Source organism: Onychostruthus taczanowskii, unplaced genomic scaffold (genome assembly GCF_017590055.1).
Source record: "Onychostruthus taczanowskii isolate IOZ18803 unplaced genomic scaffold, ASM1759005v1 scaffold2, whole genome shotgun sequence".
Classification (NCBI taxonomy): Eukaryota; Metazoa; Chordata; class Aves; order Passeriformes; family Passeridae; genus Onychostruthus; species Onychostruthus taczanowskii.
Window position 1 is genome coordinate 2251999 of NW_024499239.1, and position 18798 is coordinate 2270796.

Consider the following 18798-nt stretch of genomic DNA (forward strand, 5'->3'; position numbering starts at 1 on the left):
CTATGCTCAGAAAAAATGCCTACAAGGAGCAGTTTTTGAAAAATGTGAGGTGGTGATTTGTCTACAGTTACACTACTACAGTCATGCTTTTGAGATACTTATGTCAATTTAGAATTTGTAGAAGAGAAAAATCCTTATATTTTAAGCTAATTAACTTCAGAAATTTTGATTTGAATGCACTTTTTGTTTAAACCAGGTGGTCACATATGAAAAATGACTTATTAAAACTGTGATAACAATTTTATCAGCTCCCTTGTAAGTACTTCTATTCATGTTATTGCCCTCCTGAATCATAAACTCACAAAAGCTATATTTTATAGTAAAATACTGGTATTAGAGACTTCTGAATGTATATCATATTTGTGCTTTCTAAATGTTTATACAGGCAGTAAAATTATATTTTACATGGGAAAAAAAAGCAAGAACACCAAAAACACAACAGCAGGTCAAAAAGCAATTGTCAGTGTGTTATAAGTACACTATTGACTGAAGGGAATGATATGAGAACACTCTTGAATATCGATCTCATATTCAGGCATTTCTTCATAATTTGCTGCTCTTGCACAGGAAGAGCTTGCGTCTTTTCTTAGTTGTAGTGTTCCCTATTTGTTGAAAATTAAGTTCCTTGGTATGCTGTTAAGGGGGGGTTTTTTTGCCTCTTTTCTCTTTCTTTTTGCTCAGTGTTATAACTTCTATAACATGTGTAACTCACACATTTGGTGCACGAATGCTGAAATACAGCTGAAGTTTATTTTAAATTGTGGAGTGTAGAAAATACGTTGTTGAGGGTTTTCCAGTGTGTGATGCTGTAGGTAGAATTAGGCAGTTTGGCAGAAACCAATTGTGGTTTCTCACTTTTCTACTCAGAAGCGTTAGGATTTTTTTTTCTTTCTCTCTTTGGATTGTCAGGGACCACATTAATGGCATACAAGGGTTGTATCCACAGTGATGTCTGATGTAATTTCATTTTATAAATTGTTGTTCTTCATGTTGTTGAACTTGCAACTTGAATAACTAAGTGAAATATGCCATTTGTCTAGGACTTCACAGTGGCCTGGTGCTTACAGTATTAGCTGAGTTTGTGTGCATATTTTAGGATATATCCTCAATACCCAATGACATCTGCACTTTTTCCCCCCTGGTTTTGAAATAACTTCTAGAAAAGGGAAAGGACATAAAGATCTTGGTTTAAATGTAATAATGATATGGTGGGGGACTTGATTCTTCTGTTTATTCCAAATCATCATAAGCTGTAGATGCTTTTAATACCTTTCAGCTCTTTTCTATTGCAAGGTTCTATTACCAGTCTTGTAAAAGTAATGGGATAAATTATTCAAACACATAGCATAGTTAATAATGTTGCAGCAGGAAATCTTTACCAACAAATATAAAGCAACTCTAAATATATTTCTGTAGATAATAATTTTTACATCTGCAAGAATCTGCCTTATTATTAAAAGAGTAGAAAAAAAAATCACACTCAAAAAAGAGAAATTCTCAGATAAAAATTTTGTCTTTACCTTTACACATAACTAAGTTTCCAGGGAGTCTAATAATCAGTATCCTGATACACCTGACATAGAAATTTGAACGACAATATTAAATTCATTCCCTTTCTAGGACAGAGGCCCCAGTTTTAGCTGTATATATGCCAGATGGCCTTGAAAATATTTTCTGTGGATCTTATGAAATGATGTCCCAGAAACTTGACTCTTAAGGCAAGAATGACTCACTCTCTATGAGCTGAATGCATAAAATGCAAAGCAGAGATAGAAGTTACTTCCTAATCAATTTTGTCAGTGCGTCAGAAATGGTCTTTCAGTAGTAGTTTCTAATAAGGTGAAGTAGAACTGTATTTCATTTTCTTTTGGCAATAGGTGCTTCATAATCCAAGCTACTCATAATTAAAGGATGCAATAAATGTCTCCTCTAAGCACAAAATTTTTAAATTTTTTCTTCTTTTAAATTTTTATCCATATTAATTCAGAGACGCTGGTCTTGCTCAAGAAAACAGCTACTCGTCATTAAATGGATAGCATCTTAAATTGCAGTACTTCCCATTCTTACTGCAGCAAGTATAATGCAGAGACTTCACCTCTGTCGTGGTTTAACCTCATCCAGCAACTAAGCTCCATGCAGCCTCTTGGTCAGTCTTCCACCCACTGAAGAAAAGATGGGGGTGAGAATCAGAAGGGTGAAAGTAAAAAACCATGTTGGTTCAGGTAAAAACCGTTTGCTAGGTAAAGCAAAAGCTGCACAAACAAGCTAAGCAAAACAAGGAATTCATTGGCTGCCTTCCCATGGGCAGGCAGGTGTTCAGCCATCTCCACAAGAGCAGAACCCTGTGTAACGATAACTTGGGAAGACAATTGCCATCACTCTGAACATCTCTCCTCTTCCTTCTTCTCCCTGCTTTATGTACTGAGCATGATGCCACATAGTGTGGAATACCCCTTGGGTCAGCTGGAGTCAGCTGACCTGGCTGTCCCCCCTCCCAGTGCCTTTTGCACCCCCAGTGTCCTTGCTGGTGGGGTGATACGAAAAGCAGAAAAGGCCTTGGCTCTGTGCTAGATGTGCTCAGCATTGAAAAAAGCATCCCTCTATTATCAACACTGGTTTTGGCACAAATCTGAAACATTTGCCCATACAGCCTACTATTGAGAAATTTAACTCTACCCCAGCAAAAAACCAGCAAAGAATAAAGAGCCAGCTGAAAGATTTTTGTATTCACTCGGTGAAATATTTTTGTGTGCAGGCGGCTCAGGGGAATACAGCAGTTACCATTTTTTTGGTCTGCCTGAAATGTAAAAGCCTGTATGATAAAATGACATGTTTTGTACATAAACAAGAAGATCAATCTAAGCTCTCAAAGGGAAACTTATTATGAATGGTAGTGGTTACTCTGATATATTTTTTCTGCTAGATTGATTTATCCATTATAACTGCTTGATTTCAATCTAGATATATCAAAATGGGACTAGCATAACATAGCATGCATAGATTTTACTTAATTTAGAACATCATAACATCACTAAAATTTTGGGTTGAAATGTTTAATGACTACAAAAGCCATGCCTATTGTTCTAAAACAAAGAAATAATTCTGTCCTTGAAGGAGAAAAAAAAAAAAAAATATATATATCTTTAGCTCATGTAGACATATTAATTGCATTTTAGGACTTATAAGTCCAGAAAGGGTATGACTACCCACTCTTTACTAGTATTTTTGAATAAATAAACAAAATCTCCTACCCAGCTGTAGAATCCTGAAGATGTGGTGGCCATTTCCATCCTTGTCGTACACATAATTTTTCACTTTTACAGTACAGTATTGCCTTTCTTGCAATGAATGGCATTGTAGGCTCAGGGAAAAAAACAGTACTTTTGATCTGACATTTCTCTTTGTTCTATGTATGTTTGTAGTGCTTATTGTAAATGCTTTCTTGTGTTTTCCCAAGATGGCCTAGTGAAAACAACAGGAAGGTACTGATGGTGATGAGTGTGTACTTGGTGTACAAATGTGGAAGTGGGCACAGTTTGCTCCTGAGCTTGTGTCTGGTTAAGGGGCTGAGGCTTCAGAGGGGAAGAACTCTACAGTATTTTGACAAAGCTCAAAGCAAGCTGTGCATACATTGGGAAGGTTTGATGAGGATCATGCTTCATCAGACAGCCCAACAAGTAGCTGTGCAATGCCTTGCTACTCCAGTAGCAGTTTCTAGTGAGGAGCATTTAAGGTGAAGTTCTTCTAGGGAATCTAAAAAGAGAGTAGGCCAGTTGCTTAGAATCACTAGCTAAAATATTTGAGCATGAGTGGTTGAGTCTTAATACTCATTTTAAAAAGCCAGAGCTAACTATTTTTTTGTCTGCCCAGTAGTTTTCTTCTTCTTTATTATTCTCTGTGAAGTACTAGAAATGCAGTGTTTGAAGTTTTACCTTCCCTGAGGTGCAGAAATAATGTTACTATCCTCCTTTACACTATGATGCTTCTGACTATGAATTCTGAAAATGGTCCCTGTTCCTGTCTGAGCTAGACACTCTTGGCTGTACTTACCTTTTTTTTTTTTCCTGTCCATCACCAGCCTAATGTTTCCTTGTTCCTTTGAAGATTCCTAAAATATTTTTTCCCACTTGACAACAGACTTTTTTATTCTTAGTTTCTTTCTGAGAATCAGCTTGCATATTTTGAAATAAAAATTGCTGTATGATTATTTTAGTATTCATAATACCAGGAATTTTAAAATTCTGTGAATACCATTTCTTAATCTTTAGTGGTGGTTTTGTGAATAAATGATGCTGCATAGTAATTCTCTGAAGTTTTTAATGAAAATATTGCAAAAAGAGGCTCATAATTACTGCATTCAATCGGATAATACATTAATCAGTTCAGAAAAAATATCATTATGTGATATGATAGCTAATCCACTGAAAATGTGTTTTGCAAAATGTTTAGGTGCACTAATACAAATATTTTATGAAACCAAGTTTTTATTCTCCATTTTACATTTCATTATAAAGTAATTATTCTTTGAGACAGAATTAAAACAGATATATGAAGTCTTTACATTAAACCTCTTTTTCCTCTGTAAAGAAATACTTTGTGAAAGGATCCTGATTTGTTGATCAATTTCTACTAAACAATGCCCCCTAAATTAGGTATTTAGTTGCTACTTATTTTCGTAGGCCTGCTCCACTGTTGCTCATCAAAAGCTCAGCTATATGATAGCTAATTCCCAATATGTGTATTTCCTGTGCTTGATTTGTATTTCCTCTATTTCAGATGACTAAGGAAGATGAGTCAAGAAAATAATTTCATGCATTTATTATTTTCAATGCACTAATTATGTTGATAGGATTTGAAAGCTTTGAAAGACTAAGAATGCCAGGTTCCCTGTTTCTTTAGCAGAATGGGGTGAGATTAATAAGGAATGGTAGGAATGGGTAGTCTTAGGCAATTATGAAGTCATTTTCTCTAAAGGAATGTCTTTATAGCTTTACAGCTATACTTCATTAGTAGGCTGAAGCTAATGAGGAATTAGCTTTCCACAGAGATAGAGTTCAGCATGGAATGGCTTTAGAATCTTAAATAAAGGTCCTAAGTCCATTGATATCTAAAAGCTGAAAATCTGCAAAAGCTACATCACCAGAAGTTTGCATAAAGAAGAAAAAAGTACCAAGACGTAGGGTATGTCCACCAAAAAATTACTGTTGGTGAAGGAAAATGCATCAATGCATGAGGAATTTTCTATAAGCATTAGAAACTATTTTCAGGCTTTGTTGTCATATCTGAGTAGGTTGGTTGATCAGAAATATGAAATCTACAGATTTTTTGTAGAAAAGATTCCTTATAAGAAATATAAAGGATGAATTTCAGTATGCTAATTCGGATTTTTGCAAACTCTAACTTTAGACAGGATCTAGTCTGGACATTTCTGATCAGAAGGTTTGATTCATTGATCCAAAAGTGAGTGGGTAGTTGGTCAAATGGGACATTCTGGTTCTGCCATACTTCCTGCAACTTGTCACTGTCAAATATTATCATTCATGTTGAGATTCTGGTGAGAGTGGATAGGAATGACTTAATTACTGGTGAGCTTACAGGAGCCAAATTAGCGCTGAAGAATAACAAACATGGAATATTCGTCTGACAGATTTAATCTAAAGGAAACTCTGGAGGCTCTTATTTGTTTATAAGAAAAGTGTGGTATTGAAAAAATAATATTTTCTCCTTTTTGTTGTTTTTGTGTTGGTGAGGATTGTTGCTGACCCTTGAAATTTCATTAATTTCCTGGATTGTTCACAGTAATAGTTGCTTCTTGCTTTTTGACAGTCACAGATAGTTTCTAGGATATGCAAAGGTGCTTTCTGCTGATGCGGTTGCTGCCTTCCCAAAATACCCAGAGAATTAGCTTGCTTTTGCCAATTTGAAGAGAGAATGTTTGGCTACTTTCCCAGTTCTTTGTTTACTGAAAAAATTGTTGTTTCTTCAGCCACAGCTATGTCCCTTTTACTGAGTTTTTTTGAGGGTTTATTTTTGTGTTTTTCTTATTTTCTTTACACATTTTTTTTAACAACCATACTGATTGAATCATGACAATCTTTCTCACAGCTCATTTATTATGCTTTCCCCCTTATCCACAGATGTCCAACTAGTTGTAAATTCCAGTCTGAATCACTTGTATGTTAAAATGGACTTCTGGAGGACATCTGCTCATTTTTCTGTATTTTTATAGCTGTCTTCACACTAGCATCTTCAAAGACTGTTTTCCAATCTTTTTTTTTTTTTCCAGATCATTTTTCTGACTCCCTTTTCTGTACTTGATCTCCCTTGAATATCCTGTTCCCAAGAATTAGAGTGAGTAATGACTTTTGAGTAAGAGTCTTCAACAAATCAAGTGTTTGATATTTGTCAGTTTTCCATTTTGCTGACCATGACTTCTTCAGGGACAGGCAGCTGCACACACTCTATTGATAAAGCTGGCTCAGTAGAGTTCCAGTGAAGAGCAGTTATTTTTTTCTGTTCTTCCAACTGTGCTTACATATATCTTGGAAGATAAAATGGCATTGGCACTGGCTCCTCCCTCCTTCAGTCTCTTCTTAGTATGAAAGGAATGCTACATTTGTTTGACTCCAATCAGTCATCTCTTCATCAAGCTATATTGATTCTTTTTTCTTTTCACAGCAGGGAGAGCACATATTCTGTAGGGTGAGTCTCATTTCATTTTCGTTAATCATTTGAGGAAAGTCGAGAAAAACCTCTGCCTGCCTGAGACTATGAAAGGATTTAACCCAGTTCCTTCCAGTAAAGAACGGAAGGTAGTTGAATGCAGTAAAAATGAGATCTAGATGACCACCTGTATCTCTCTAGTTTTCCCACAATACCTGAAAGAATTGGATATTTCTTCATGTGGAAGTTATTTGAATTCACTCATATTGTTTAACCCACGATGTAGTAGCATCCTATTAATTGCTCAAAGAAAAAAAAGTAAAAAACATTCTCAGTACTGCCAACTTAGCTAGTGAATATGGAAGAAATATATGATTGAATCATTACATATTGAATGTCTTCATTTTTTGGAAGTACTTGAAACCCCTTTTAAATAAGGAAAGAACTCTGGTGTGATTGAGCTTCCTTCTCAGGAAGGAAGCTCAATTTGGATTTAGTATCTTGCTAAATCCAAACAAGTTGACTGTTGGTCAATGAATTTTCATGCATGCATTTTCAGGAAGAAGAAAATGCAAACAGAAGTAGAATGGAGAAAGTGAAAAGGTGAAAATTATTCTAGTAATGTGTGTGATTCCATTTTTGGTGAAAAATATTGCCAGGCTGATTTAGGAGTTTAGATCTGCTTTTTGTAATTAATACTACACATTTAACACTGTAATCCATGTTTCAAACAGTTTGGAAAATATTATTAAAATCTTTTTCATCTAGGGATCTTAAGTGATTTGGGAGCTTGCAATCAAAATGGTTATCTTTCTTTCCAAAAGATCAACATCTGAAAAGATAGTCAAACTTTTTTGCACTTTAAAGCACAGAACTAAATTGTTTAGTTATGGAATATAGTTCTAAAAGTGCAGTAAGAAATAATTTCAAATTTCATGTAATAAGAAATTGTTTTTCCACTGATCTACTTTTAATGCTGTTTTTACATCATTGATGATAATTCTGAAGGTTCCTTTCTCTTGAAAGTTTAACAACTTGCACTTCATGTTCAGCATCTCTTGGTATTGTTTGGGTTTTTTTTTTTTTTGGTGAGATGTCATTGGTTATGCAGTGCTAGATACATCTTTTGTCTTTTTTTACAGTATTAATGCCATGAAGATGGTTTATAAAAGAGGCAGGCACAGCAACAAGCCATCACAGTGAAACCACATTTATAAATTATAAAACTGCTGATCAGGGTTGCATCCATTAGTAACAAGGAAGATGAATAAGCTAATTAAAGGAAGGAAATACTGAAGAAAAAGGGAAACAAATTAGACTCTTAGTCCTGTATATTATACAAAATTAAAAACATGTAAGCTTACATTCCTTGTTTCTGCACAAACTACTTAGGTGTGCTCTGTAGATTTTATGGTATCATCTGAAATACATGGTAAACCTATAGATTAATGACTTAAATCCCTATTCTGAGAGTATTTTAAGAATTGAGTTTTTTGTGAGTGTTATTTTAGTAAAAAAGCGGTGATCAGAATGTTAATATTTCAAACACCTGGTAAAACACCTCTCTTGTTAAATTTTAAAAATGTTTTTCTTTTAGACTGGAGCAATAACCCATATCAGCAGGTGCTATAAAATTAGAGATTACTGTATGTGTATCTACTGTATGTGTCTATCTATCCATATCTAGATCATCTATCTATATTTACACACATATATGTATTTTTAAATCTAATTCTCACAGTGGTCTCTGTCTTTTTCTATTAAGAAGAATTCAGCTCTTTTCTGCCTGTGCTCTTATCAGGCAGACAGGCAAAATATAGCTTTTATTTTTAGAGCTTTGGATAGTAGTAAGATTTGATTCATGCTTGTGTTACTGTAACACCAGTAACGCCTTTAGTTTGCATAATGATATAATGATGATTACTTATCTATATGATTGTGATTACTATTGATTAAAAAATGTCCTGAAGCGATGGGGAATCTATTAATATTGAATATGAGGATATTAAACTCACATTAAGGTAAAACTGATGGAAAAAAAAAAATCAGTGTAGCTGTGCCTGTGTATACTATGAAGAAGCTCAACAAATACAAGTAAAACCCAAAATGTAATCAGTCTCTTTTTAAGAAATACTCCTGTTCTTCATATCATGTCACTTACTCAGTGCAGCTTTTTCTGTACTCTGATACCTGGTCTGTGTTATTTTTCATATGAATTTACAGAGTTCTGTGTTTTAGGCCAGAAGAGAATGTTTTAGGCCAGAGGATTCAGATCTACAAGTATTGGTTTTCTAGCCATGCAATGGAGTTGTATTACATATATATGAAAATAAGAGGAAGAGTATTTAAAAGCTTATTTTCTATCTTTCTAAAAATTCAGGTTTCATTCATCTTTCCTATCTTTCCTCTTCTTTCATTGTGGACTATACATGATTCCTCTACCACATGAAGTTTAGAATCCAAACTACAGGCAGAAATGAACTATTTAACTAAGGTATTTCCTCATAAAGTGTTCACTGCACCTCTGCTTCCAGTCCAGATGCGTTTGGTGAATCTGCCACTCTTAAAACATCTTTCCTGACTCTTGAAGATTACACTTTTGCCACCATCTACTGAAACTGATTTAACAAAATGTGTAATTCACAGAGGAAAATTAGGTCCAGTTTTTGTGAAGCTACAGAAATATTAGTCCTATCATCTTCCATTGATGTGATTGCCAAGTTTTCTCCTCATGAAATATCTTTAGCAAAGACATTATTTCTTATCTTCTCAGTGGCCTTAACAGAAAAAGCTGAGCAGATGTAAAATGCTGGTCCTAGCACTTGTGAATGTGCTGTGCCTTACTGTGATATGTAGAGCAACAGGGATGAGGGCCCACCGGGTTTAAGAGAAAAGTCATGGGTTTTTAAAATGGGATCCAATGGTTTGCTGTAGTTTTCCTGACTTTTTGCTATTTTATTAGTCTTTTAGAATTTATTCAGTAAGACAAAATTTATCGCTTTGTCTAGCAGAAGGAATATTTGAGATAAAGTCCAGAGACCTATCACAGTTGCTAGGGCAGAATGCTGCAGTTGTCTCCTTAGGCATCTGCTTTTCTCTTAGACAGCTCAGCTATATGGAATCCTGTGTTGCTGTTACTAAACTTCTGTGATCCCACCTAGTTTGATTAAGGTTGTCCTTAATAGTCAGTGTAGCTAGACAGAGCACCACAAAAAGTTGTTCTCAAAAACCACATGCAGTTGGATAATTATAGAGTAAAATAAAGTGAAATAATAAGTTTTTTGAACCAAAGCTTCTTTTAAAAATACACTAAAAATGCACTGAAATGTGGTTCAGTTATGAAAATGTAGCTTAGAAAGGCATATTTTTAGAGAAACATCAAGCCTGAGCTGGATTTGAATCCAGCTTCCTTGAAAATTCAGTATCGTACAATATTATTATTTAAAAATATTTCAAGTCACAGAACAGTTGTAAAAAGTATGATTCTATTCATTACATGATTATTTATTCTTTTAACATGCTGTGAACTTCATTGTGCAGAGAACATTACAATTAAATATGTTGAGTAGAACAGCCATAAATGCTCACACTCAGTAATAATGGTAATAGTATCAGGTGGCTGATATTGATTTTTGTGAAGTGATAATTTTATAGGAGAAAAATATCCAAGATGCAAACATTTATTGTCCTTTTATAGACAATTTTTTCAGTGAGTGTTTAGTAAGCACTGGCATCACAGGGAGAAAATTGTGTACCTCAGCTGCTGTCCTGCCTGTGGCTGTAATGAAGTCTCTGTAGTAATCTAACTGTATTGAGTTAGGAAAAAATTAAATTCCAATTGTCAACATAAAGCCCAGCAAATTGTCAGTAAAAACATACTGACTTAAGCCTCATTGACATTGATGACAAAACTGTACTTTGTGGCCGAGAAAAAAAGAAGATTCTTCTGAATTATTAAACTTCAAATCACATAAATTATGTAATCAACTGATATTATGTACAGCTTGATAGTGGAGTTGTTTGCATGTGTTTTTTCCTTTAGGTTTTCAAGGATGCAAAGGGATTTCCAGATGTCTTCATTAGAAAACACAGTTTTGGAGTGTTGTGTACAATTCTACCTTTATTTCTAAAGGTTACAAGAAGAAAAATCCACAACAGAACAAAAAAGCATCCAACCCTCAGAGCAGACTCTTGAAATCCCTCTGATTTGACACCTACATGACAAAAGTAGTCTATGATAAATACATTTTTATTTTATTGTCATGCACAGTTTGTTTAGTCTCCATCCTTGGGGTTGGACCAGATAATCTCTTTGAAATCCATTCTGTGATACCATGACATATCCTAGTTCAAGTCTCAGAAGAACCACATTCTCTAAATTCTTTTGAGCTGCTGAGGCAGTTTTAGTAATGATCCCAATTATACTAAAGAGGAAAATAAGTAAAATCCAACAAATAAATATTTGCCCACCAGGGCAATAAGGATTTCTGCTGTTTTGCATGAAATGTACAATAGATTCATGAGGCTTTTATCTCATCTGGCAAATGATTTGTGGTAGGGTCAGTTGCTGACACAGTTTTGACTGCCTTTGAAAGGCTTGAATGGATAATGCCAAAAGGAGAAGACTTAGCAGGTGTCAGGTGTAGCCCATATAAAAATTTCAGAGGAAGTTGCTCTCTCCCTCCAATATTTAATTCTCTAAGACTGCAGCTCTACTACCTTGTCAATCAAGTCATAGTTGATATAATCCCAATGAAATCAAGACAATACAATACTTTTCTGTTAATTTTGGAAGAGTTCTAGATTACCAAACACCTGCAAAAGAGAAGGAACAATTAACCTGCTTCAACACATACTGAAAGTGACAGCAAGCATTTTAAATTCTTTCTAAGAAAATTAATCAGTTTATGCATCGGACTTTTTCAAAAGATGCAACCCACTTACTTGCCATCTTCATATTTGTTTTAATAATGAGCTTCTTGATTTCATCCCAAGTCTTGATTTTATAGTCCATGTGGGCATGTAACATTTGTGTATTTGCTACACAAGTGCTATGGTTCTTATAGCACGTCCTGCTCTGTGTGATGCATGTAGGGTAAACTTTCAGATAAAGTCTACAAAGAAAGCAGTAACATTATTTTCTGCTGTAAGCTTAATGCCACATACTGTGTGAGGGGAGGGAAAATGAATGGCCTGCTGTAGTGTCATGCAAAAAGAGAGTTCTCCACAGCATTAGCTGCTGGCCAAGAGGCTGTGTTACTTTCAGGGTGAGTGGGGAGAGCTAGCTGGTTCAGGTGAATCATCTCTATGATGTTTTGAGCTATGGCTAGTCATGACCAGATTGCTTTTTTGATTTTTTTTTCCTCTAAATGATGGTATGATGAATTTTCCTTGCTAGCTATCATTCCTGTATCTGAAGCTCTACAGCTCATCCAATTCCTTATCAACTCAAATGAATATTGGGTCTAGATGCTGTTATACTCTGAATATATATTTTAAAGTACCTATATATTTTCATTCTTTCTATGAATTAAAGGAATAATATGCAGAGATCAATCAGTAATGAAAATGTCTAGGAGTAGTGTTATGTTCCAGAAGGTATGGGCTCCTTTCCATGGGTTCACAAGTCCAGACAGGCTTCTGTTTCAGCATGGGCTCTCAAACTCTCACCTCTCAGGCTATTCCAGCATGGGATCTTCCACAGGCTGTGGTGTGGATTTCTGCTCCCCTATGGCTCTCCATGAGCTGCAGGAGCAGAGCTTGCTTCACCAAGGCTCACAGAGTTGAACAGTATACAGAGGGAACTGAGTGGTGCCTGGCTGTGGTGATGGAATAAAATGCCATTGTATTTAATGATTGCATTGCAAAGGTCTGTTCCATGGGACTATGTTCACAGTTTTAGGAATAGTGCTACTTCTGACATTGTCATGGTCTGAAAGTTGACTTTCCAGTTATTTCTAATGAATTTTTTTTTTCATAGGTAATATATAACGTTAAATCAAGAAAATGGAAACTGTGTAGAATTAACCAGTTACTTTTAATCTCAAAGTTTAATCATACATTGCATTTTTTGTTACAACGGTTGACTAAATAAATGTGTAGAAAATCATTATAAGGAGGAAGTTGATTAACCTAATTGTGTGCTCAGTTTCTGGATTTATAAGGCATTTTCACAGAATTAGGATGAAAACTGCCAGCATATGATAAAAGATGATGCAAGTTCTTAAAACCTGGCCATACCTTGTTTTGGGAGGATTGAGAAATGTCATTGATGGAAATTTTGCTTGTAAAATTCACCACATAAATAAGCCACTAAACATTGCATTTAATTGAAATTGAGGGCAAAGAGAAGAAATCATTATTGGAAAAAAAAAGACAAAATGCCTGTTTGCTAACTTACTTAAAATCTGCTTATTAAATTCTTTATTTCTGTCTTATTTCAGTGATATATATACTGTCACAATATGGACGTGTGTTCTATGACTTATGGCTCTAATTATTCACTGTGAGATAATTTATTCCATTAATATCTCATTCACTAGAAGAATGGTGAAACCTAAAAAGTGTTGATTTGGATAAATATCTAGCAACACAGATAATTACATAAACATTTTTGAGCTTCACATTTTAAAAATATTATGAAATCAACACTTCTTTGATCCTTCAAATGAATGTAATCTGGTTTTTATTTCTCATTGTATCGACTGACTCATTTTTGTGCATTTTTACTTTTTTTTTAGTCAAAAAAAGGCAGCTTTTATGCTCAAAATTGACTGTTTTATCTGGTTTATAAGTTTGTTGAATTTGTGTTTGTTTGTTTTGGATTTTCTTGTTTTGTTTTGTATTGTCTTCTTCCTCCTGAGCGCAAAGCCTATTAAAACAACATTTCTAATGGGCATATTATGGAAAGGACTCTTGCATAAACAGAATGATACTGCTTTAATTTAATTTTTAAATCACAGGGAAAATTTAATACCTTTTGGTCTAAAGGCAAAGTGACAGCTGAATATGAATATCTGTGAAAGACAATTGTGGAGGAAAAAAAAAAGAAAGTTTCTTATTAAATGGCATAAATACTTTTGTTTTAAGGAAGTATTAATAGAAAGTTCTTTAAGTAGTTTCCAAATGGTTACTGCTTGCTTGTGTGTGAGAAGAATTTAAACTAGTTCAGGAATTCAAAGATAATAATTGTATCCATCTCTTAAATGGCAAAAGAATTATTTTTTTTTGTAAAATAAGGAGGCATGTATAATAGCATCAATTAGTAATTCAATTTGCTAAGTAAAATAAAAGACTGAAAGCTTCATTTATGAAAGATATATTTTAAAAAGATGAGATTTTTCTTCTATTTGTACAAAAGAGTGTACTGGCTCCAAGCTATATGAAAATTACTTTTACCTCAGCCAAAACCAGTACAAAAGAAAAGGTACATGACTCTCTTTCTCCAGAACCATATTTTGCTAAATGATCTCATAAAAGACAATAAAAAATTATTAAGAATTAGAGTGTAAAATACATGCATGGATTACTTTTATATTTCTAATAGTTTCTTGTTGATAAACTTGAAATACAAATCCAGTTTGAAATAGAAACCAAAGGTTTACTTTAAATTCAAAGAATCCATCAAATTCATACTAGATGCCCAGTACAAATAACATTGATATGACTAATGCTAGGTGAATGTATCCCTCCTGTGCTCACAGAAACTGATTTTCTTTACATTCTGAGATAACTTTCATGTAATATTACATGTGAAAAACAGACCTCTCATTTCCTTACTTATACTTACATCTTTCTTTTCCAGATGACACGAGAGCAGTATATATTAGCAACACAACAGAACAGCCTTCCAAGGACTGAACATCCTCAGTTTTACCCAGTAGGGATTTATGGATGGCGAAAGAGGTGCTTATACTTCTTTGTCCTTCTGCTGTTGGTTACCATGATTGTTAATTTAGCAATGACAATATGGATTTTGAAGGTTATGAATTTCACAGTGGTAAGTATTACAGTAACTTTCTGTACCTCATTTGTTGAAGTACTAAATTCTGGGTTATTTTCTTTTTCCTTTATCATGTTATATAAAAATCTTTTAATTTTGGAGGAAAAAACATATGCACTTATTTGAATGTTGGTTCAGATATTTATACTTTTTATATATATTCTGCAGTGAGTGGACTAGTGCCCTATGTATTCTGAGGATTTTGGTTAAAAAGCATATCTTCTGAAATTATATCAGCATCTTAGATTTTTTTTGTTTCCCCAAATCAAGTGTCATTATGACTACCCCAAGCATATTTTGATTTCTTGCCACCACTAAATAACAAGCAAGAGCAGTTTATTATATCTGTTCTGTATAGTATTTCTCTTAGGAGGGAACTTGATTGGTCATATCAATGTATAGGTGCTTGGGTTTTTTGGTAATTTTTTTTTTTTTTTTCCTTCTCTTTGTATTTTTTTAAAGCTTACTGGCAATTTGGACTGTGTTTCACCCAGAACTTAAAGTAGCAATTTTGGTGTTGATGAGGAGGGTAGTTGAGTCTAAAAGACACATGCTTTAATGAGTCAATTTCTGCCTGGAATCTTTAATATCAGCAAAGTATTTCAGATGTACACTTGAAAGAACATCTGTGTTCAGTGGAAACTGTGGTAGGAGTGTGCACTGGCTGGCAGCAGAGTAGTGACTTTTTGTATATCAAAAGAAAAGACAGAACTCTACACAGTTCAAAACAGCAGTGTTTCTGCTAGGATCAGTGCAGTCTTCCTCTCTGGATTTTAACTCCATAATCCATATTTTGATGTATTTAGTTATAAATATTTCCTATGTCACAGCACATTTCTTTTCTTTATTAGTTTATCAGAAATAAAAGAATAGCCAGCAAAACAGCATAAAACCTGTGTCTAAAATCCTTCTATATCTGTTGATGATCTGTAATGCATTGGATTATCTGAAACCGTTGTCTGGTGAGACATATTGTGCATTCTTCTGAGTTTCCACTAGTGGGTGAACATGTTGAATCCATATTTTGACCACTCAATGATTTTAATATTCGTGTACAGAAAAGTTTGTGAGAATCTTTTGGAAGGTTGCCTTTTTTAAGAGGGGGCTTTTTTTTTGTTCTGGTTTGGTTTTTTTTGGTTTGTTTTTTTTTTTTTTTTTTTTTTTTAGCACAATGTGCTTTTAAAATAGGACACCCATATATGTTTTTGCTTATTAGAATAATTATTCATTTGTACTGGAAAAATATTTAGGCATAACTCTTCAAACAATTTTAAAATATAGCTTTTAAAAAGCACAGAATTTTTCTCTGTGCAGAAGATTGCATTCCAATAGAATATTTTAAGGTACTTTTTCCGATTGTTTGTCCATCCACACTACAAGCTATTATAACACTATGCAAACACTATCCAGTTTAAATATTTCTGAAATTGATCATGTTGTTTTTTAAAACAAAACAAAAAGAGAAATTTTGAAATATTTTTCTTTCCTGCATGTTAAAGTTTGTTGGAAAGTTAAAAGTTTATGGTGAATTACTAAATCAGTGCAGGAATCTAGTGCAGAAAACAAACAGATTGTTGCAGCACTTACAATAAACACCTTCTCCTTGAACATATTCAAATACATTTTTTAAATTATGTGCTGAAGAATTAATTTATTTCTGCCAACTCATGGAATGGAAGGTAGTCTTCTACTTTGAGTAGTTAGTACTCACATTGGAATCTCTGTATGCTAGAAGATTGCAAGAAAATTGTCATGTTAAAAGTTGAGTAACATCTTCATGCTCATGTCCTCGCACACACATTTGAGCAAGAGTGGGAAATTTGTATTAAGTCTGAAAGAGTCACATTCTTAGGGGCAGGTGTTTGACAGAAAAAAAATTTAGTTTATGAACCTGAAGTTCATGTGTTTTAAAAGGAAATGGCTTTGAAATAGATATATGTATTTATTCCATGTGCGTGTATATGTGTACAGATAGATAAAAACTAAGAAATATAATTCGTATAACTGGAGAGTGATAGGATATCAGAAGTGCAGCTAGAAACCTCAAGAGTGTTTGCACAAAAGAGGAATATAGCCATGATAAAAGTAATTGCTGAAATTGGACTGCTTTGACATTTTGACATTATTTTAAAATATTTCCTGCTCTAGCATAAGTCAGTGTTGAGCTTTCTATAGACAATAGTAATTCCAGCATTTCAAGGGGTCAGGAAGAGGCAGGTCATGGTTGGTCACTGCTGTCTGATGATTGCAACACTGTTAATTTGTATTAGCTGTTACCTTTCTATTTTTAACGGTAAAGTTACAGCCACTGACAATTTGGCATAATAAAAGCCTTCCTGCGATCAAGTTTCTGGTTGGAAAAGTTTTCTGAATACATTGACCTTGCATGTAAAAGTCATATTCTGAATCTGAGCAGTTATCCCATGTTCTTTTTATAGTCAGAGTGTAAAAAATAGGGTCTTGTGTAAAGCATTAATCCCACAGTAAGGCAGGCAACTGATATGAATTTTTCTTATGGATAAATGTTGAATACCTTATCAAAGAAGTAATTTTAAAAAATGTTTCTTTGCAATCATGTAAAAGCATAGTACAGGCAAGGTGTGCAAGCCTCCTTTTATCAGATTATGTAATGTGGCTAGGAAATAGAGAAATGTTCAGGGATACAATCTCTTCTTCCAGTGTACAAGGTAAAAAACTTGAAAGGTAACAAATAATTGAAATTAACTTGAAAGTTACAAATAATTTCCCCGATATATAACACGTATCAGATGAGCAAAACTAAAGGTAATTAATATCTGTGTAGTGGGAATATTAGCTGGAAGAGTCATAGATGAAGTAATAATTTTTGAAAGATATTTTCCCAATGGTAGCTTAGTCTTACTGTCCTTTAATATCTAGTTGAGCTTTATTGTCTCACTGTTCAATTGTCTTTTTAGAAAGATGTGGCCAAGGAGGCCAATGGCATCTTGGCCTGTATCAAGAACAGCGGCCAGCAGGACTTGGGACATGATTATCCCGCCTTACTTGGCACTGGTGAGGTCGCACCTCAAGTACTGTGTTCAGTTTTGGGCCCCTCACTTCTAGAAGGACATTGAGGTGCATGTCTGGAGACAGGCAACAGAACTGGCAAATGGTCTAGAAAATATGTCTTATGAGGAATGGCTGAGGGAGCTGGGGCTGTTTAGCCTAGAGAAGGAGAGGCTAAGGGGGAAACCTCATCACTCTCTACAACTGCCTGAAAGGAGGATGTAGTGAGATGGGGGTCACTTTCTTCTGCCATGTCTCAAATGAATGGATGAGAAGAAATGGCCTTAAGCTGTGCTGGGGGAGGTTCAGATTATATTTTTTTTTCCACTGAAAAAGTAGTTAGACATGGAAATAAGTTTCCCAGCCAATGTGTGAAGTCATCATTTCTGGAAGTGATGAAAGAGCATCTGTATGGTTCAGGGGTGGTCATGGTAGTACTGGGGGGATGGTTGGACTAGATGATCTTGAAGGTCTGATTTTCAAAGGAGGCATGCAATATATCTTGGAAAAATCAAGCCAGGAACTAAAATCTGTAAATTTTGTCAGTATATAAAATAATAGCCTTAGGGGACTTGGGTTTTATGGAACACTTATAGTTTCCTCTCTTTGTATTACCCTTGGCATGGTTCACAGGCTACCCCATGGAAATGTTTCTTTCACTTTCTATCCATGTAATTACCTCTCACTTAGTCTGTGTTGTATGAGTTTAATGAAGCTCAGAGCTGTTAGTCACTTTTTGCTGTCTGTACAGTTACTATATTAGGGATTACAGGAAGGATGGACACTCAAGTCATGACCTGGTACCAAGCCAAGGGGTAAAATATTAATGGTTTTGTGTTTAGAACATCCTGATTTTTTCATATATGTAATATATGTGAATTTTAAAGGCTTGCAAAGAAAGAAATATTTTTTACTGGGTCTGCATTCTTGTCAACTTGTATTTACATGGACTAAAGCATAAGTAATTAACTGATTTTTTTTTAAAGATCTAATCACTTTATCATTATTCTCCAATAATTTGTTTTATTTTGTATCATCTTTAAGTTATTTTTACCTCAACAGAATGATAATTTTATATAATTTATTCTTTATATAGCTGTTAATGA

At 34.4% G+C, this 18798-nt stretch overlaps 1 protein-coding gene across 1 annotated transcript in view; it reads left to right on the forward strand.

Annotated features, from left to right (window-relative positions):
- SGCZ (sarcoglycan zeta) overlaps positions 1–18798 on the forward strand; it is a 386465-nt gene that overhangs the window by 201268 nt on the left and 166399 nt on the right. The window contains exon 3 of the mRNA XM_041402877.1: positions 14468–14662. Coding sequence (XP_041258811.1) covers positions 14468–14662 — 195 coding nt within the window. The remainder of the gene's footprint in view (positions 1–14467; positions 14663–18798) is intronic.